At 41.4% G+C, this 23,157-nt stretch overlaps 1 protein-coding gene across 3 annotated transcripts in view; it reads right to left on the bottom strand.

The window, feature by feature from the left end:
- SLC8A3 (solute carrier family 8 member A3) overlaps window positions 1-23,157 on the bottom strand; it is a 463,850-nt gene that overhangs the window by 289,515 nt on the left and 151,178 nt on the right. For all 3 annotated transcript variants that reach the window (XM_073554155.1, XM_073554156.1, XM_073554157.1), the window contains exon 2: window positions 20,993-22,825. In XM_073554155.1, coding sequence (XP_073410256.1) covers window positions 20,993-22,764 — 1,772 coding nt within the window. In that variant the 5' untranslated portion in view covers window positions 22,765-22,825. The remainder of the gene's footprint in view (window positions 1-20,992; window positions 22,826-23,157) is intronic.

Genomic DNA, 23,157 nt, shown 5'->3' with positions numbered 1-23,157 from the left:
TCATACAGTTGGGCTCAGAAGTTTACATACCCCGGCAGAATTTTTGCTTTCTTAGCCTTTTTACAGAGAATATGAATGATAACAGAAAACTTTTTCTCCACTCATGGTTAGTAATTGGGTGAAGCCATTTATTGTCAAACTACTATGTTTTCTCTTTTTAAATCATGACAACCCAAAACATCCAAATGACTCTGATCAAAAGTTTACATACCCTGGTGAGTTTGGCCTGATAACATGCACAGAAATTGACACAAATGGGTTTGAATGGCTACTAAAGGTAACATCCTCACCTGTGACCTGTTTCCTTGTAATCAGTGTGTGTGCATAAAAACTGAGTTTCTGGGATCCACACAGATTATTGCATCTTTCATCCAGCCACCGACGTTTCTGGATTGTGAGTCATGGGAAAAGCAAAAGAATGGTCAACGGATCTACAGGAAAAGGTAGCTGAACTGTATAAAACAGGAAAGGGATACAAAAAGATATCCAAGGAATTGACAATGCCAGTCAGCAGTGTTCAAATTGTGATTAACAAATGGAAATTCGGGGGCTCTGTAAAAACAAAACCACAGTCAGGTAGACCAACAAAATTTTGTCTACAACTGCTAGGAAAATTGTTTGGGATGCAAAGAAAAATCCACAAATAACATCAGCAAAAATATTGGACTCTCTGAAAACTAGAGTTGTGGCTGTTTCAAGATGCACAATAAGGAGGTACTTGAAGAAAAATGGGCTGCATGATCGAGTTGCCAGAAGAAAGCCATTACTGCGCAAATGCCAGAAAGTATCTTGCCTACAATATGCAAAACAGCACAGAGACAAGCCTCAAAACTTCTGGAACAAGATAATTTGAAGTGATGAGAACAAAATTGAACTTTTTTGGCCACATCCATAAACGTTACATTTGGAGAAAGGTCAACAAGGCCCATGATGAAAGGAATACCATTCCAACTATAAAGCACGGAGGTGGATCCCTAATGTTTTGGGGATGTGCAAGATAAAAAGGCACAGTAATCTTGGTCAAAGTTGAAGGAAAGATGAATGCAGCATGTTATGAGCAAATACTGGAGGCAAATTTGCAATCACCAGCCCGGAAGCTGTGCATGGGACGTACTTGGACGATCAAACATGACAACGATCCAAAACACAAAGCCAAGTTGACCAGTCATTGGCTACAGCAGAAGAAAGTAAAGGTTCTGGAGTGGCCATCTCAGTCTCCTGACATCAATATCATTGAGCCACTTTGGAGAGATCTCAAGCACGCAGTTCATGCTAGACAGCCCAGGAATTTACAGGAACTGGAGGCTTTTTGCCAAGAAGAGTGGGAAGTTTTACCATCTGAGAAAATAAAGAACCTCATCCACAACTACCACAAAAGACTTCAAGCTGTCCACGGTATTAAGAAATGGGGTATGTAAACATTTGATTAGGGTCATTTGGATGTTTTGAGTTGTCATTATGATTTAAAAAGAGAAAGCACTGCAGTTTGACAATAAATGGCTTCACCCAACCACTAACCATGAGTGGAGAAAAAGTTTTGGTGTTATCATTCATAATCTCTGAAAAAAGGCCAAGAAATCAAAAATTCTGCTGGGGTATGTAAACTTTTGAGCACAACTGTATATTATATAGAGTCATTACAGAGTGATCTATTTCAAGTGTTTCTAATAATAATAATAATCTTTATTTATATAGCGCCAACATATTCCGCAGCGCTTTACAGTTGAACAGTTTCAAACACAACAGTCATAAGTAACAACGTTAACAATACAATAATTAAAGCGAAATAAGACGACCCTGCTCGTGGAGCTTACAATCTACAATGAGGTGGGGGAGATACAAAGCACAGGTTTGTATTTACAATGATGTATTTACAATGACGGTCCAGCCATCTTCAGGGGGTGGGGGTTAGATGGAGATAGTGAATGGGCTACACACACACAAACTTGACTTTGATTACTGAATGTGATAGGCCGCTCTGAACAAATGTGTATTGAGCGAGCGCCTAAAACTATGCAAATTGTGGATGGTCCTTTATTTCTGTTAATATTTTGATTATGGCTTATAGCCAATAAAAACCCAAATGTCATTATCTAAGTAAATTATAATAATTAACAAAAACACTTGCAAAGGCTTCCCAAGCATTTTAATGTCCAGATGTCCAGAAGGCAGTCACTGAGACACTCCACAAGGCGGGTAAGCCACCAAAGGTCATTGCTAAAGAAGCTGGCTGTTCACAGAGTGCTGTATCCAAGCATATTAATGGAAAGTTGACTGGAAGGAAAAAGTGTGGTTGGAAAAGGTGACAAGCAACCGGGATAACCGCAGACTTGAAAGGATTGTTAAGAAAAGGCCATTCAAAAATTAGGGGGAACGTCTTACCTGGGCCAAGGAGAAAAAGAACTGGACTGTTGCTCAGTGGTCCAAGTTGTTTTCAGATTAAAGTAAAAATTACATTTCAGTTTGGAATAAACTGCAGAGGCACACAATCCAAGCTGCTTGAGGTCCAAGCTGCTTGGGGTATTGTCAATAGGAAGATGAGAGACACCTGACCCAATGCACACGAGTTGAAGGCTGCTATCAAAGCAACCTGGGCTTCCATAACACCTCAGCAGTGCCACAGGCGGATTGCCTCCATGCCACGCCATATTGATGCAGTAATTGATGTAAAAGGAGACTTGACCAAGTATTGAGTGCATTTACTGAACATACATTTCAGTAGGCAAACATTTTGGATTTTAGAATAATTTTTCAAGCTGGTGTTACAAAGTATTCTAATTTACTGAGATAATGACTTGGGTTTTCATTGGCTGTAAGCCATAATCATCGACATGAACAGAAATAAACAGTTGAAATAGATCACTCTATCTAATGTATAAGTTTCACTTTTTGTGATTGAAGAACTGAAATAAATTGACTTTTTGATATTCTAATTTTGTGAGAAGGATCTGTAGCAGCTGCTAGAAAGGTGACTTGACAAACAGAGGTTCACCCAGCAATCATAAAAAGAGCTTTGTGAATGCCAGAGGATGATGATCAAATTTACTTTGCAAAAAGTATGGAGGAACAAAGGTCTATGTCACTCTGACTATGGTAATGCTAAGAGGTCTTCATAGGTTGGCCAAGAATCTGACAAACAAATGACAAGTTTCATTCAACCATTCACCGCAAGATATATCAGTCGAGAAGACACGAACATATTTTAGATTAATCATTGTCTTCCTCGATGTCCAAACTCATGATCATCCAATCATGAGAAAAACATGGAGGACAAAAAGTTCTGCTGACTTTCAGAAATAGTACATCACACTGGTAACTTTATTAAGAGTGCAACGGCTGTGGGTTTCAACACTAAACCGGTGCCTTTTGTAAACTCAGAATCGGTTGTTGATAGTGGATTTCAGCAAAATCGGTAAGCATGTAATCTCATCATAGTTACAGCTCTGGCAAAAATTAAGAGACCACCACATTAAAACCCTGTCATGGGCAGCCCATTCTCCAGACCTGAACCCCACTAAAAACCTCCAGAATGTAATCAAGAGGAAGATGGATAGTCACAAGTCATCAAACAAAGAACTGCTTACATTTTTGCATCAGAAGCAGTGTGAAAGACTGGTGGAAATGCAATACACTAAAGGAACAGAAAAGCGCAATAGGGTCTTATCCGAGTTAATATTAAAAGATTAAAAGAAATTCACTCACCTATTTGTAGGAGAGATCAAGCACATCGGATTCGTGGTCAGCTGCTGCACATCCAAAGGTCAAACCGACTGACCACTGATACATCAATTCTTATGGAAATAATTTATGGACTTCCATGCGCTGCTTGACAAAATACAGAGTCCCACTTATGGTGAAAGAGTAATCATTTATTCCCAACGCGTTTCGAAGTAAGGACTACTTCTTTCTTCCTCAGGGCATGACAAACAATGATGTTTGTCATCCCCTGAGGAAGAAGTAGTCCTTACTTTAAAACGTGTTGGGAATAAATGATTACTCTTTCACCATAAGTGGGACTCTGTATTTTGTCGAGCAGCGCATGGAAGTCCATAAATTATTTCCATAAGAATTAAAGACTTGTGGAAAGCATGCCAAGACGCATGAAAGCTGTGATTAAAAATCATGGTTATTCCACAAAATATTGATTTCTGAACACTTCTTCAGTTAAAACAATAGTATTGTTGCTTCTAAATGATTATGAACTTGTTTTCTTTGCATTATTTGAGGTCTGAAAGCACTGGGGTTTTTTTTTATTTTGACCATTTCTCCTTTTCAGAAAAAAAACAACAAAATGTATTACTTGGAAATTCGGAGACATATTGTCAGAACAGTAGCTAAGCTACTGGGGGGCAGAGAGGGCCATTGCCCTGGGGCCCAGTCACATGCAGGGGCCCACTGGGAGACATGGCCAGTATCTGAGGTGTCAGGGAGAGAGCAGCACAATGCCAGCTCCCCTGTCTGGCAGATTGCACAGTGGCAGGTTGCAGAGCCTATCTGTGCAGTGTACAGTGCTGCTGTCTCACCCCAGGAGCTTTTTCCTGGCTGGCACCAGCTGCAGTTTCGGCCATGCAGGCTTTGATTGTCTCAGGCACGCTCAGTGCCCTCTGTGTGCATTAAACTGGACACTTCCTGGTCCTGCTTCAGTCGCTGCCTGCAAGCGTCATGGTAAGTGGGGTTGGAATTTATTAAATTCATTCAGCTTAGGCATGTCATGGTCACTGTGGGGTGAATGTGAGAGGATGGGGGTATTGTGGGGTCAGGGGGACAGAGCACTGAGAGGTGCACGTGAAAGAATGGGCTGTTGGGGTGTGGCAGGGGGACAGGGGGAGGTAGGGGGCTTTTTTTTTACTTGTGAGCTTGTTAATACTTTAATAATAGATTAATATTTCAGTATTAGTATAACAAGGTATAACAAGTGGAATCCTTATGGATATAATGTTATTCTCGGGCTTACTGTGCGCTGCTTGACCAGGATAAAATCACCACAACATGAGAAATTTGACCATTTAATTCCCAACGCGTTTCAAAGTGTGAACCACTTCTTCTTCAGGGGATGACATAAGGTCCTTACATATGGAACATATGGAACCATCTAAGTTTCAGTTTTAACTTTGCCATGAAGCACATTATGGTTTGCTACATGTGTACATGATCAGAACCAGTAGTAGAATGAAGTGACAGAACCGTCAGTAGATACATGCAGCACCAGAACCACCGACAAGTAGATAAATGTAGCACCAGAACCCCCATCAGTAGATGAATGCAGGGCCAGAACCACCATCAGTAGATGAATGCAGGGCCAGAACCACCATCAGTAGATGAATGCAGGGCCAGAACCACCATCAGTAGATGAATGCAGGGACACAGCCACCATCAGTAGATGAATGCAGGGTCAGAACCACCATCAGTAGATGAATGCAGCAACAGAACCACCATCAGTAGATGAATGCAGGGACAGAACAACCATCAGTAGATGAATGCAGGGACAGAACCACCATCAGTAGATGAATGCAGCAACAGAACCACCATCAGTAGATGAATGCAGCAACAGAACCACCATCAGTAGAAGAATGCAGGGGCACAGCCACCATCAGTAGATGAATGCAGGGACAGAACCACCATCATTAGATGAATGCAGGGTCATGAATACCATCAGTAGATGAATGCAGCGACAGAACCACCATTAGTAGATGAATGCAGGGCCAGAACCACCATCAGTAGATGAATGCAGGGCCAGAACCACCATCAGTAGATGAATGCAGGGTCATGAATACCATCAGTAGATGAATGCAGCGACAGAACCACCGTCAGTAGATGAATGTAACGTTAGAACCACCGTCAGTAGATGAATGTAACGTTAGAACCACCGTCAGTAGATGAATGTAACATTAGAACCACAGTCAGTAGATGAATGCAGCACCACGCTTATTACGGTGGTCAATTTCAGTGTTAGATCAGCCCCATGATACACTTGTATGACATGAACATGTAGCTCCCAGTATGTCCTTAATTATGGTAAGGAGATACTGGGAGTTGTTGCTACCTTTATCATCAGACAGCGGACCATACAGGAACCTCACTACTTATGAGATGTAGTCAGTATTAGAGATATCACTGAATTGGCACCCTTACACCAGATACAAATCCAACCAATTACAGTAATTGCAAAAATCACTGACTGTGGTGGAAAAATAATAAAACTTAACTTTTAATAAATTGTGAATAAATAATATATCAAATCATCCACCGTGCTTGTGTGCAGTCTGTCCAATCAACCCCTACCACAAGAGGGGGTCATAAAGGACACTAATATAATTATACAACATTGTATTCATGGACTCCAAGACACCCTTTAATGAGGGAAAATCTCACTAGGCATCCTTTTTTAAGGGAAGTGTTTAACAATTATTGCATATATGGATATACTATATATGGATATACCATTGCATCATTCCCAATCATTAATAGCCAATTTTACACTCCAATATCCGTAGACTAAAGTGCTAATGCTATTGCACATTGTCCCCAATAGAATAACGGAATCTCCCTAATACAGTGTCATCCGTTGACTATACAAAGGCTCCTTTGCCCAATTGAAACAGATCAGCCAGTGACCGAATGATTTATTCCACTCACTCAGTCCGTAGATGTCACCTCTCATATGCACATGCTATCACCTTATTCACATGGGAGTAACATTAATACAATCTGCCAGTATACTGAGCCATAAACTTAAGGCTCTACCACATCCCGGCAATTTTGCCTCATCCCCGTACTCATAATGGGATTAATATGTCCACAATGTGCCTGAGATGTTAAGCCGTGATATTAAGCTCTGTCACACCTCAGCAATGTTGCCTCAACGCGTTTCACCCTACACTATCATATTAGGGTACATCAAGAGGCTTAGCCCTTTTGCTGTGCGCTTACGATTTTACAACGGCGCAAAATACTCCTGGCCACGGACGCCGAGCTTTTATAAACAGCGCGCGTGGCTCTCATCGTGGCCAGGAGTATTTTGCGCCGTTATTAAATCATTATACTGCCAACAAAGTATAAATATCTACCATGTTGTGCCCCTGACTAAATAATTGCCCTTCAGGGGGCGTGGTCTGGATCGCTTGTGGGGAGGACGTGCTTTGCTGTAGCTCCCGCTGCCAGCCACAAAGTAAGCCCTCTTCGGACCCCAACGAGGGTGTCTGTGTGCCCCCCAGAGAGAGTTGGGCTTGGAGAAGGTGGTGAACGGAGAGGAGGGAACCGCGGCTCTCTGTGAAGAGAGCGGTCGCGGGGAACGGGCCTTGGCGCCAGAGGCGGTCAGGCGCCATCTTTGCTGCTTCTTCCTGAGGTGGGCCGGTCAGCAGTCTGCGGAGAGCCATTGGAGGTGGTGGAGGGCCGTGGCCTATGCTGGAGGAGAGATCGCTGACTAACAAGGAAAGGAAGGAGAAGTTTGGCTTACCGGAGGAGAGGGAGGTGAGCTGGTTGCAAGTGCCTGGCTGGTGAACAGAGGGTGGCCGCAGTGCTGGATGCTCCTGGTGCATTGCCTAGGGAATCTGAGACGGTCGCTCCTGCTGCATACAGCGACTGGGAGTTTGGGGGTACCGCTCCCCCCTTTCAGAGACGCTAAGACCGGCCTAATTTTATACCACAGCAGTGTGAGACTTTATATATAGAGCACCACATTAGGGCACGGATACCGCCTTATTCACTCATGCCAGCGCTCCACCTTTCAAGACGCATGGGGTTATCTTCACCTATGAACATGCATTAGGAGGCTTTCCCTGAATGCACGAGGAGTGATTCAAATGCACGCTTTAATTCAGCATTATGGTTAAATCTAATAAAGAGCGTGCAAAACCGCTGGCTACTAGTGTACATCAGGGCAGGCAAAGCGAAATGGAGAAATTTCTGAAAAATAAACCTGGGTCGGCTAGGCCCACACCAAAAAAGCTGCATGCAAATGCTGAGGTGGAGGAACAGGTCGAGGACTCGGACTCAAGTGATGATGTCTCAGGCAGCGATATTACCCATTCAGACTCTGGGAAGTTCTCTAGATCAGTATTCAAAAAACTTCTGGCCCAAGCATTAAAGCCTTTGGTTATGGAGATATCTGGTATGAGAGCAGATTTGTCACACATTGGTAATAGAGTGGAGTCCCTTGAATCATCTCAGTCCTCTCTCATTAGCCACTCCAATGCCATGAGAGATCATTTGGACTACCACAGAACACAGCTTAATAACTCTCTTCTGGCCTTACAAGATCAAGAGAATAGGAGCCGCAGAAAAAATATAAGGATTAAAGGCTTGCCTGAAAGTGTCTCTGCAGAAAGACTAGAAAAATCCACGAAAGAAATCTTTGCCCTCCTAATTCCGCAAGAATAATGCGACCAAATTGTAATAGAGAGGGTCCATAGATCGCTCAGACCCAGGCCTAAACCTTCTGAACCCCCGAGGGATGTGATCTGTGGCTTGTTGAGCTATGTGGACACCAATATTATTTTGTCTGCCTCAAGGGACGTTAAAAATCTCACCTATGAAGGATCTGCTATCCAACTTTACCAAGACATTGCGCCGTCAACTCTTGCAAAGAGAAGGTTTCTAAGACCCTTATTGGAAATACTACGCTCGCGTAAAATTCTTTATAAATGGCTATTTCCGTTTGGAATATCGGTAAATGGGGATGGCAAACAAATAACAGTGAGGAGTCCCGAAGATTTAAATAAAATATGGGACACTTTTGACATTGCTCCTATTGATATTCCTTCATGGTTACCTTTAGATATGGATCTTCGCACGCCTCCTCCTATCAATGCTTATACAGGAGGTCAGGGGGATTGGGCCTCAGTGAAGAGACGCATGCCCCCTAAACGAGGGAAATCTGGGGCGAGGAAAGAGATGCCCCCCTGAATTCTGTTGTACTCGGTCTAGCCGTATTTTCTTGCATATGGACCCGGAAATTTCTGTATAACCCTGCAATGTTTTAGATCACTTTGGTTTGCCTTGATTGGCATCTATTAATGTGTTGCTGCTTTCATTTAACTGCCTTATAAGCTGACATATATCACTCGTGTGTTGGGGATGTAATTCCCTGCTCTGTCATGGGGGGTATGTTTGACCCCCTACTCCTGCCGCAGGCAGGTAGTTGGTTATTGTTTTCTATCTGTTACTGTTACTTTACCTTGTATTTTGCATTTTTTGTAGACCGTTGGCATAGGGCACTTTATCATTTATTTTTTCTTTTGCTCCATCTATTTTACTATGGGTGACAAGGAAAATTTTGCCACTATAGTAGTGGCTTCATACAACGTAAAGGGCTTACGCTCCCCGTGTAAGAGAAGTCAGGTATTGAACCTTCTACATGCAAAAAAGGCTAGTGTGGTCTTCCTACAGGAGACACATTTTAAAGTGGGGAGAGTACCGGATATGTCTAGATCCCGTTACCCGACCTGGTATCATAGTACGGGTGGGTCGGCATCTAGAGGAGTGAGTATTGCTATTAAAAAGAATGTTACTTTTGTCTTGCATGATTGCCTCTCAGATTCCGAAGGAAGGTATATTATACTAAAGGGCCTTATTGCCAATACTAAAGTTACTCTATGTAACCTATACGCTCCAAACAGGAATCAGATTGGATGGCTGTGCAAAACAATGAATACCTTAAAACTATTTACTGAGGGTTTATTGCTGATGGGGGGAGATTTTAACGTATCACTCAATCCATCCCTGGATACTTCCACGGGCAAGTCGACCCTTTTTCAAAGGGCACTGAGAAAATTACACCTTTCTTTCCAAGAATTACACTTGATAGACCCCTGGAGGACACTCTTTCCTTCGGGTAGAGACTACACTTTTTATTCCCATCCGTGTGGTAGCTATCATAGAATTGATTATCTATTGACACAAACAACTAATCTCTCATTAGTTAAAAATGCGACCATAGACGCTATCTCTCTATCGGACCATGCTCCTATTTTCCTTGACATAGGCATAGAAACCCTTCCGCGACCAGCCAGGTCATGGTCACTTAATGAGACATTATTAGATTCAGATTCCCACATTACGAAACTGACTGGCACTCTCGAATTCTTTTTTCAGACAAATTTACACTCTGGCCCGCCCATACCTGTGGTGTGGGAATCACATAAAGCGGTAATGAGGGGAGAATTTATAGCTTTGAGTTCCCATCTCAAAAAAGAAAGGACAAAACAGGTTGTGTCTATTTTGCACCAAATTAATTCCTTGGAAAGATTACACAAGAGATCTCAAGTAAATAAGATACAAACTGAACTGACGGACCTTAGGAATTCGCTAAAAAATCTTTTAAATATCCAATCGGCCAAAACCTATATGAGATGCAAACAGAGGTTCTATCTCCACGGCAATAAAAGTAGTAAGCTTATGTCTTCACTGCTTAAAAAGCAGCAGGACAAGATGTTTACTAGGCAACTCACAGCTCTGGATGGCTCTTCAATTTTCGAGACCGCTGACATTGCTGAGGAGTTTAGATCCTTTTATGATAGTTTATACAATTTAAGCATACCAGATAGCATGCAAGACCCAATAACAGCTATAGAAAAAATCAAAGAGTTCCTGATTCCACTAAATCTACCTAAAATAACCCCGGAAGGCCAAACTTTGTTAACTGCTCCGGTTACCCCTAAAGAAATTTTGGACACCCTCTCCACCATTCCAAATGGAAAGGCCCCAGGCCCGGATGGTCTCCCCATTATATACTATAAAAAGTTCATAAAATCATTCTTACCCCATTTGGTGACCTTGTTTAATTCCTATTTGAAGGGCCAGCTTCCCCCTAAGCAATCCTTGGAGGCATATATTGCGGTTCTCCCAAAGGAGGGTAAGGATCCCAGTTTGTGCACCAGCTACAGACCAATCTCATTGCTTAATGCTGACATAAAACTGTGGGCAAAAATACTAGCGGGCAGAATAAGTAACTTTTTACCCAAATTAATTCATGAGGATCAGGCGGGCTTTGTGAGGGGTAGGGAAGGGAAAGATAACTCCACTAGGGCCATACAGTCTATAATGTTTGCCAAGTCCCGGGGCGGGTCCCCGTGGTACTCTTGTCAACGGATGTCGAGAAGGCTTTTGACAGAGTGTGCTGGAGATTTATGGAACAGGTATTGATTAAATTTGGCTTCCCTCCTCAATATATAACAGCAGTTCTCTCCCTCTACTCTCAACCGACGGCCAGGGTCAGGATAAATGGCACCCTATCAAACAGTTTTGAGATTCACAACGGGACTAGGCAGGGATGCCCTCTGTCCCCATCCTTGTTCATTTTAGTCATAGAAACTTTGATACAAAGCATCAGACAAGGACAACGCATAGAGGGGTTGTCGGTGGGTCCGGGGACAATTAAAACACTAGTTTTCGCAGACGATCTGCTTTTTCTCATATCCAACCCGTCTCAGGCATTCCCGATCATCCTCCAAATTTTTCAACAGTTTGGCTCCCTTTCCAATTTTAAAATTAATCTAACCAAATCTGAAGCGTTAAATATTACTCTCCCTCTGTATACTATGAGTTATTTTTAATGGTTTCAACACTCCAATTAATTAATACCAACTATTGATATAGTTTCAATCAGCTCTTTGAACCTTCCAAGAAGGTCATTGAAGCTTGTTTCAACCAGATGGTCAAATTGTCCAAGCAGAGAATAACTGGCTTACACTTATCTACCAACAAAGGACCTTCATTGCCATAATTAGGTTATCTTGTGCTCCGAAGCCCCTCCTCCAGCTTGCTGTCTATGTGGCACACAGGATGCCCCCTCCTCTAGCTTCTTGTATTATATACTGGTTAAAACAGGTATTGAGGGGATGTGTTTATAGCCAATGGACAATAGACTTGTGACATCATTCCCCATATGGTGGGGCTGGACAAACCTTTTAGCTGGACATTTTAAAAGAACTAGGACACATTGTTCTCAGACTCTTTGCTCATGGAGGATTACTGGTCGACGTCTATCTGAATAATGTAACGTATGAATAATGCTTGTTTCTGATTAATGCATATGTATTTATAGTTTTATATTGTTTATTATTTAATCTTATCATTTATTAAGTAAATCAATTTAGAAATTCAGTTCTTGTGTGAGCATTTTCTTATTCATCACAATCCATTGGAACCCTTACAATACAAATTGGTGTCAGAAGCGGGATTGTTTTGAATAAAAATGTTTGCAAAATTGAATAAGTTTGTTAAGAGTAGGAAAGCAGTTGAGAGTAGTGTCAGATCTTTGCCAGAATGGGTGTTACCAGGAAAGTGGACCCCAATGGCACAGGAATGTAACAAGTATATGGAGGGACAGCGGTTATCAAATCCCCAGGAAGTGGCTGCAAAATTTGATCTCTCAAGGTATGATGCAAAAGAGCAGAAAGCTGCAGCAGCCGTTGGATGGATTTTTGTGCAAGTGTCCCAAAGATTACAGATGGAGATAGATGATTTGCGTTTAGAGCTGCATACAGCTATAGAGCAAAGGATTAGCTTGCAATCAGCCTTGAGAGACCATTTGAAACAGCATGACAATATGCAAAGGAATTTTGAAGCTTATGTAATGAAAAATGTGAATAAGAATAGGCGCAGGAGGAGACAGCGGCCAGTGTCAGATATTTGTACTGCACAGATTAGAACCATGATTGCACATGAGAAATGGTCAGATTTGCTAGAATGTGATTTCTGTAACAGTGAGACAGATGAGGAAGAAAAGCAAGCCAGACCGATTGTGACTACTAAAACTAGGAGAGAAGTCACACAGCGTAGTGGAGATAGGATGGATGCAGGAAACACAGCTACAGGAGCAGAAGCTTCAATGACCGAAGTAACTAGGAATTATACAGCCGGAGAATTAACAGAATTAGCTACCAGGTACAGGCAGCAAGCAGGAGAACCTTTGTTAGCATGGATTCTCAGATTATGGGATCAGGGAGCCGATACTATAATTTTGAACCGTCTTGAGGCAATAGGACTTTGTAGTATTTGTACTGATCCTATGGTGCATCTAAAAATGAGGCGTACAAGGGACACTACAGAGACTTTCTCTTTATTGCATTTGGTGAGGGATTCTGTGGCACAAGTGTATGACTCTCCCATGGAATTAATACCACAGACATGATGGGAGACTCTTGCAGCTGGAGTTCAGAGATTGAGAGAAATCGCAGGTATAGATGGCATAACTCGCAATCCTTTGTCAGATCTGAATGATCATTTTGCTGTTGTTGAGGATTGGAAGGGACCAGATGCTGCAATATTGACAGTATTGATGAAGAATAAGTTCATAGAAGGTGCCCCAGCTGCTTACAAAGCCCCATTATTCACTATGTTCAGTGCACTTATGGGAAATTCCACTAATGTCTACACAGCATGCAATCTAATCTCCCAGCTATCTGCTCTAGAGAGAGCAAAAGTATCAAAAAATAGTACAGTAAAGAGAGTAGATCAAGAAAGGAGAAAAGAGGATGATACTCAAATAAGAAAGAGCAGGACGGAGTTGTTTTGTGACCTGATAGCTAGTGGAGTTCCATTCCAGGAGATAGATGGGATCTCTACAAGTGACCTGTTGAGGAGATGGCAAGATCTAAGGAGGAAAGGTAAATTGCAACTCGCCAGACCCAAGAGGGTGGCGACAAATGAGATAGGGGGTTGGAAAGATAGAGGTGGGACACCTGATGGAGGCATGCAAAGCCCCCACTGTAACCGCCCCTTGCACTCTTCCAATACCATGGCATACTACACCCCCTGCCAAGATTCCCTCCTGGACTAATTATAAAAGTAATTGAATATCCCTGAAAATTGTTGTTTGAACAGTTTTTGCCATTTTTTGATGTCTAATGATGTTTGTTTCATTCTAGAGTTTCTTACAGAAATACTCATGTGAGCATACTGTGACGTATGCGCTGGCTGATATATGATGATAAATTCTCCTGTGAGCATACTGTGACGTATGCGCTGGCTGATCTATGAATTGGGTTTGGTCTTGGTGATGCATAAATGTGCATTCCTCACCTGAGGGTTTGTAATAGACCTTGATGTTTTAAAAGGCAAAAGACCACAGCAGATATAAGATGATTCTGTATGTGGGAGCCATTGTGAGAGAAATCTACAAGGCAAAGAGGGAGTGACAGTACAGACAATGAATTTAAGACTGACCTAAAAGTTAGATGACTGATAACATACTGGGGGGTTGACAAGATAATAGATGACTTATTTGTACTAAGTGTTTGTCTTTGTCACTGTATGTGCTTTGTATATTTGTCATGGATATCCCTTGATTAAAATTGGTTCACAGCCAAAGAAAAAATCCACGTGGTATTTTTATTTTTACTTTTTATTTGGTATATTTGTATTTTTTATGAGCTCATTTTCTGAATTTTAATTGTACTGTGTTTAGCATTCTTGGTTTTTAAAGGAATTGTTTTTTTCTCTTTTCAGTCCATACATGTTGGATTGGGGGGGTGTAATTAACCTTTTGTTTGCAGGAGTGAAAGAAACCTTGGCCATTTAATTAACATGTAAATACAGTGCACACTAAATAGTTCATTCCTGCAGTAGTGAAAAAGGAGTCCATCTAATATAAGATTATATTTTATGACTTATTTTTGAGTTTTAACATTTTTTTATTTTTTGGGAGCTCCCGGGCAAATTGGGTTTTGAAATATATATGTTAAATGATTTCAATGAATGCTAGTTTCTTAATGTCTTGATATAGCTTTGTTCACCTACACCTGATGCAAATGTGTTGGCACCCAAAGTGTGTGTTTGTCTATATATATAAATGAGAATCTCTCCTGTTTACTGAATGAGTGCATTAGGTTTAGCCAGAGTGTGTGTGTTGATGTAATGTGTATATTATGTAAAAATAATAATTTGCTACAATTGGGTTAATAGCAAATTGGTTTTGTTTTCCTTAACATGTAATTGTACTGATTCTGATTAGTTGTAACATTATTTTGTGATCTCCATGAACATAATTGTACTGGTAATTATGATCATTGTTCTTATGCAAATGTGATTCACATGAATTTGATGTGTTTGATCAGTGTATAAGTCCATACACAAGATATATATTTTATGTAGTAATTATTATCTAGAGTAGAAATATTTGCTACAGTAGAAAATTTCAAAGGTCATTCTGGGCACAATTTGGACCAACAAACCTACAGTAATTTTGTTTGATTCATTTGATCAAGGGGTGGAAAACAAGCCACCAGGACTGAGTTATTTTGGACTGTTGCTTTGGACTGAGTTAGCTCTGGCAATACTTTGGAACTATGATTGTGAACTTCACTTTCCCTCAGTGCAGGCTGTGTCTTGTGTGTAGACTGAAGATGTCCAATTGAGCGCTGAGATTGAGCCCAGATGATGCTGAACCGTCAACCAGGGTGAATCCTCATGACTGCCAGCTGATGTAAATGGCATATAAAGTGAGGCCCTGAACAGCTGCAGCAATAGAAGATGAAAGGACTCTTATGCTCAGCCATGGACACCTGCACTTCCCTCACCCATTGCTTTGGAGAAACGAGGGGTTAATGTCATGAAGGGCAGGGACAGACTGTTCTTTAGAGTCTGTTCTTTTGCTAACCAGGGAAAGTAGTGAAGTCACCCCAAAGTGATGAGGGCATAATAATCCCCGTGCTTTCCCTGCAACAGAGACCCATTTAAAAATTGCGGTCAAGAAGATCCGAAGAAAGAAGATTTCTACTGACATTTGATATTTCATTACCTGTTGGTCCAATGTTGTTTTTGTTTTGATTTTTTCCATTTTAAGCCCAGGATGTTATTTTTTACCAAAGCGGTTTTCTATTGGTAGCAAATAAATAAAATATATATATATATATATATATAAATGAGCAATGCAAATAATGAAAAATGGTATAGTGTAGTGGCAGGTTAATTAATTAAAGTGATTGAAACCAAGGGGTGGAATGTATACTATGCTTGTTTCTGATTAATGCATATGTATTTATAGTTTTATATTGTTTATTATTTAATCTTATCATTTATTAAGTAAATCAATTTAGAAATTCAGTTCTTGTGTGAGCATTTTCTTATTCATCACAATCCATTGGAACCCTTACAATACACCCTCATTCTCAACTTTCCACTATCCGTACACAGACTCCCTTCTCTTGGGCCAATAGCTCTATTAAATATTTAGGAATATTCATAACTAGGGACCCCACTAACCTATTTCAAAGTAATTTCATCCCCTTAATGAAAAAAGGTACCAACCTGATGCATAAATATAACCTACCCACTTTATCCTGGATGGGTCGCATCAATATGTTTAAGGCATACAGTATATCATGCCTATCATTTTGTATGCCATGAATATGGTACCGATTCAGATACCCCTGACCTTTTTCGGGTCATTAAAGTCTCTAATAGGAAAATTTATCTGGAAATCTAAACCGGCTAGGTTGCCTTATAGGCTTCTTACTTATCCAGTCTCCTCTGGTGGATTGGGAGTCCCAGACTCCCTTTTATATTATAAAGCAATCCACCTTAGCAGATGGTTAAAGGTGGTGTCTTGCGCTGAGGGTGGGGAGGGAACTTGTGTCGACCTGGCTTTACTGGGCCCGAGGGGTTTGCCTTATCTCTGGACTAGGGCTAAACCACCGGTCGCTCTTAGACTAGACGAGATAACTTCTACATTACGTATCAAAAGATTGATGTTGGGGGAACTACCGGAGGACACTTTTCCCTCGACGTTAACGCCGATTGGCTCAATACCTTATTTAATAGATTTTGATTTTCAAGATCCTTATAATCTATGGTCTACCCTCCCTAGAGATACACTGAATAGCTTTTATGGTAATAAGTTTGGCCACCAAGTGCAATGATTCAACCAACTAATTTTCTTCAGAGCCCACACATTCGACGTACGCTTCTGCAGTTTAGGAAGAAATTCCCGACCAAATCCAATTGGTCCTGGCTAGATATTATGGTCAAACTTCCGCTTCCACGGCTAAAAATCTTATCTCGTATTTATTCACACCTGATCTCTCCGGGAGTACATTTTAAGCCCTCATTTATTTACTCCTGGGAAATGGAACTTAATACTACGTTCACAGAGAAACAAGTATCTAGAATGCTGTCTAGTGCACGGGGATTCTCTAAGTGTGTACTTTTGCCGGAAAATTCTTATAAAATATTGACCAGGTGGCATTGGACTCCAGCGAAGCTCTTTCAGATGGGTCTTGCTGATAATGATGCTTGTTGGAGATGCCTCAACTCTGGAGGACATCACACACACATATTCTGGGATTGTCCCAAACTGAGACATTTTTGGGACGGTGTTGAGCTAGTTCTTAAGAAATTGCAACTAATAAAGTCTAATCTCAGGGCTACGGAAGTTCTCCTCTCGTGCCCGTCAAAGGATTTCTTACCAAAAAAGCATGGTCTACTCCTGCTAGTGTTCATGCCAACGACTACTTTTTGTTGATGTTATTGTTCAATACTATGTATCCCTCTTTACCCTTCCCTTCTTTCTTTTTCCTTTTTCCCACCCACTTTTCCCTCCCCCCTTTCCCTCCCTTTCACCTTGGACAGACTCCTAAGCAATACTTCGCCAATTGTACTTGTAAAATGGTGTTGTGTCTTATGGTGTGGTTTAAATTTGAAAATAAAGAATTTAAAAAAAAAAATAAAAAAAATAATTGCCCTTCAATGTGCTTCCTGCACAAAAAATCCCCCTAGACTGTCTCTCTCCATAATATCCCTCCCACACCACCCTTCTCCATAATATACCCCCTACACCGCACCTCCCCATAATATACCCTATACCCCCTACACCACCCCTCACCATAATATACCCCCTACACCACACTTCCCCATAATATACCCCCTACACCGCACCTCCCCATAATATACCCCCTACACCGCACCTCCCCGTAAGATACACCCCACACACTGCACCCCTCCCCATAATATACCCCCCACACCACCCCTCTCCATAATATACCCCCCACACCACCCCTCTCCATAATATATCCCCTACACCAAACCTCCCCATAATATATCCCCTACACCGCACCTCCCCATAATATACCCCCCACACCACCCCTCTCAATAATATACCCCCCACACCACCCCTCTCCATAATATACCCCCTACACCGCTCTTCACTATAATATACCCCCACACATGCCGCCCCTCCCCATGATAAATGTCCCTCTCCATAATATCCTGCCTACACCACCCCTCTCCATAATATCCCCTTCGCTGACTCTCCCTATAATATACCCCATACATCACCCCTCTCCAAAACATACTTCTCCATCCCATAATATCCCACCTACACCGTCCCTATCCATAATGTTTGTCTCCATAATGTCCCCCACATACTGCCCCTAGTCTCTATAATGTCCTCCATCCACACTGCCCATCTTAACACACACACACACTTACACATGCTCATACACACACTCACTTACACATACTTATACACACACTCACTTACACACTCATACACACACACACTCATATACACACTCACACAAACACACTCATACACACACCACACTTACACACACTCATACACACACACTTTCATACACACAATGCTGTGCGGCTACCCTTGTGGACTAACACCATGGATTCATGCCCCATACCTTATGCACAGCAAATGACAGTTCTCCAATCTTCCACAGCTCAGCTCTGAGTCCGGCTCCTCATTGAAGCGCTGCTGCTCACCATTCTTCCCGCCGGCCACCTTGTCCCCGCCTCTTCTGCCCTGCTCTGCATCGCCAGCAGAAATGTGAGGAGGTCGCAGCATGATGACCTCATCACTCTGCTGCACGCTAGGCCGCGGAGCAGCAACAATGGCGATGCTCTGCTCTGCCACCCGGCCCAGCCCACCGCTGTTAATTGCACTACCGGGTAGCGCCGATCGGAGCCGGGGACCCGGGCCCCTATATGGGCCGGGCCCCAAGCAACCGCTTCGGCTGCTACCCCGGTAGTTACGCCAGAGCCCTATACCACCAAAGTTATAATCATGATTACCTGGTTAGGGGGCCACAGGCGGACACAGACAGAAAGGGCCCCTGTGCAAGAATATATGATCCCTTTGCAGCCCAAGAGCTCCTACAAATACAAAATTGCACCTTTTTTGGAGGTAGAAATGGGCCCCCTTACCTCATGCGCCCATGTGCAGCTGCGCAGGTTGCACCAATGATATGTCCTCCTGTTAGCTGAACCCCTAGCTACGCCTCTGTGTCAGAAGTTTATAGACTAAAAGAACAATTTACATTTTACTCAAAAATATACCTATAAAGAGAAAAATCAGACAAACTGGACATTTGGAAGTGGTCTCTTAACTTTTGCCAGAGCTGTATGTAGCAGGAAACTTACAGGTAAACATATTAAAAGGAAAATATCATTATGGATAGCTACTAAATATATCACTAATGGTCCCTAAAAATGTTAATTTAGTGTAAATTTGCATAAAAGCATTTCTACACACATATTACAGTCACCAGACCAACCATGGACCCAATCACTTAAGCTGCAAGTTTAGGTCATCAGAGCTGAAGTCATCTCAAGTTTTACACCCATATTACGCTTGTGTAAAATTTGAATAAACATTATGGTATGAAAATGAGGTGGACTGTTGTCATTAATACACTAACACCCATTCTTTGTAATGATACTTAGAATTAGAAACTCAAAGGAGTTGTCCCAAGATGGAAAATGATGACAAATTTCCAAGGAATAATCTATCTTGAGACAACCCACACTAATGTTTCTTTGAGATATAGTGAAGTCAATTAATGATATAGGAGTCAATTAATGATATAGGTAGCATGTATGTAAAAAGTGAATATACCAATGTAATGTATTAATGTACTAACATCAGTGGTATTATAATATCTGTGATTATTTCAGCATTAAGGCTCATTCAGACATCTGTGCAAACAGGTTCGAGATCGGACTGCAATGCACAGACTGGCCGGCAGCTCTCCCAAACTTAGTGGGACAGTCTCAAAGAAATACCTGAAGCTGTCATTGGGTTGGAGGACCCGTGATCATGCATTAGCGGTCTAATCTCAGCGATGTGCACAGACATAAGAATAAGTCTTAAAACAAACATAGATTACTGAGAAAAAAAAAATCAAGTTATCTCCCATCGATAACTTGATGATCGCTGGTGGACCAACTGGTGAGACCTCAAACGATCCTAAGGATTGGGGCTTTGGAACCCTAGAATGCAGCACTGCAGTGAATGGCGCAGAGATGTGCATGCTTTGCCTTTGCTCTATTCATTTTCTATGGGACTGCTGGAAGAAGCAGACAGTTGTACTCGTCAGTCCCATATACAATGAATGGAGCAGAGGCCAAGTATGCACATCTCCTCTCCTTTAAGAATGGAGCTTCAGTTCCCCATTTTCAGTATTCCAGAGCCCCGATCTGCGGATCACTAGGGGTAATCAGACAATGGTCAGAGCCCCAGCAATCTGTATGTTATCCCCTATCCACTCTTAAACTCTGCTATAAAAAAATTGAAAATATTAGATAAAAGGTGGAACACACAGCTATCTGTAACTATCAAATTATCTTATTAAACTCTAGTGAATACTAAAATATACGAGTAGTCCAGGTTACTATCACTGTTTCCAGATGGAGCAATACAGTGCACCTGAACTTAAAATTGTAAAATGTGACACGATTTTGAAAATTTTGTCTGATAGTAAAATTGCAAAAAAAAAAAATCAAATATGTGACTAGTCAACCTATAACATACAGATGAGCATATCTGAGCAGTGGATTTTTGGATCAGCACCTTATATGATATAGAATATAATATTTCAGGTTTACATATTTCCAGAAAGTTAAAATTTACAAAAGTTATTTCTCGAAAAGACAGCACAACATAAATTGATATTACCTGCTACCAGTTTGGAATCGAGCATCACATTAGTTTTAAAATTGTACCGCTAATATAGAAATGTACTAAGGAATGGAATATATTACTTACACAGTTTCATCATTCTTAAATTCCAATTCACCATACGTGTCTTCAAAATCCTCTCCGCCACCTTTGGCAGTGCCTTCAACTGTCCTAAAAGGGACAATGACAGTGCCCCGGGCTCCTGATGTCCTAAGAACTTTAACTTCCATCACCCCAATGCTTTCGCTAACACGTATTATGTCACATTCAAATGTAAATATCCCGGCATGGTCATCGTCCAGAATGGTAACGGAGGCCACATAGGGAGAGACCAAAACTGCTTTTGGGTAGCTAAAAGTATTGGGTTCCACTGGCTCTGGAGCATCAGTTATTCGTATGTTACTGAGTCTCACAAAAAAATGTTCATCTTCTTCAAAGATGTCATCATCAATAATTCCAACAGAGAACTCTTTTTGGGTTTCTCCAGATTTGAAGACTATGGTCCCTTCTGTGAACTCATAGTCAGCTCCTGCATTTGCAGAACCATCTTCAGTTTTATAGTCCACCAGCAAGGTCTTGGAGATATCGCCACCTTTTCTAACGACGGTCAACAAGACAGCACCACAATTTTCAAGGCATTGATAGGAGCATGGATCGAAATAGATTTTCGATACAAACTCTTCAGATTCATCCAAGCATATATCCTGCAAGCTGGTGCATCTTTTTGACTGCTCAGCAGCATGCTTCTTCAGAATGTTACCTGCTCCGGTCATCATTCTGGTGGCTTGTATTCGGTAAAATGCTCTGCTCTTCTGTTGATGTGATAAGGCATAATAGTTTGCCATTTCTACTAACTGATCTAAATCCTTCTCAGGGTGTTTCTGCTTTAAATCCTTAAGGATTCTTATCATGTCCCGACGAGATTCATCTACTTCTTTTACGTCCATGTTTAATAGATTTCCATCTAGAAAATGAGAATTCATGACTTTGCCATCCATTTCAATCCCTTTTGGGTGCTCTGCCTCAGTCTCAATCATAATTCCTCTGTGCTTGTCAGTCCGATACTTTTTGTGCATATATTTGTAGAAGAGGAGACGTCGGTCTGCCACCCAAGCAAGAACAACACACACAGGAAAAAAGAACAACGTGAGCAAACCTTCCCAAACTTGCACCACTCCAGGAGAGAACACAGCGAGGATCATATATAACCAGATGTATGCAAAGATGCTCCACGCTGCGGTAACAAAAAATACTCGAAGATGTTTGATCTTTCGAACTTCACCATCAGGTATGACATACACACAAATTGCAATTATAATAAACATGTTAAATGCTGCACTTCCAACAATGGTTGATGGACCAAGATCTCCAGCAATAAAATTATGACCACACACCTCAATCAATGACAAAAGAATTTCAGGGGCAGAAGAGCCAAGTGCCATGAGAGTTAAATTGGAAACGGTTTCATTCCATACCCGAATAGTCGTTGTGGAGGTCTCACCATTAGGTTTTTTAATTATGATTTCCCGTTCTTGTGATGTAATGACCTCTATAGATGCCATAAAACGATCAGCAATGATGGACACACCAAGAAACATGTAGATCATTGCCACAAAGTACACAATAACTCTGGCAATTTTATCTCCCAGTGAAGGGTTCTCTGGGTACCATATTGGCAAAATAACACCTGCCTTACAGTCAAAAGAACCAGTGCAGGAATGGTTTTGTCTGTGTGAAGTGCTTGGAGGGTCTCCTGTAGAAACAGCATGAACCTGAAGACTTTGAAGAAGCAAGATGAAAGTAACAAGTCCAAAGTGAAGAAATGTCGATGCAAGAGGCTGCAACTTTAACCAAGCCATACATAAAGTTGATTTGGGAGCTATAAATTCAGGTAATCCTCTTTACAAATTGCTCAGGAACCTACAAGAAAAGAAACAAAAATAAAGTTAGGCGATGTTCATACTTATTCCACTATCAAGGCCAACTAGGGTAAATTTAAGTTCAAGTCAACACATTCAAAAATGATTTCCATTATCAATGTCAAGGAAAAATTGCTACAGCCATGAATGTAATGTTACAAATGGATAATAAAGTTTACAAATGGAGCAAGGACAAGCATAAGCAGAAGATGGTCATGGATGAATGCCAGCTGGCTAAAACTGAACTCGGACAAAACTGAAGTCCTGTTTATCCAAGGTGAGTGCTTAACAGAAAATGCCAACCTTGAGCTCAAACACCCTTGGGAAACACAA

Source organism: Dendrobates tinctorius, unplaced genomic scaffold (assembly GCF_039654945.1).
Source record: "Dendrobates tinctorius isolate UK_male_01 unplaced genomic scaffold, ASM3965494v1 ptg000208l, whole genome shotgun sequence".
Taxonomy (NCBI): Eukaryota; Metazoa; Chordata; class Amphibia; order Anura; family Dendrobatidae; genus Dendrobates; species Dendrobates tinctorius.
This window is presented reverse-complemented; position numbering and strand designations above follow the sequence as displayed.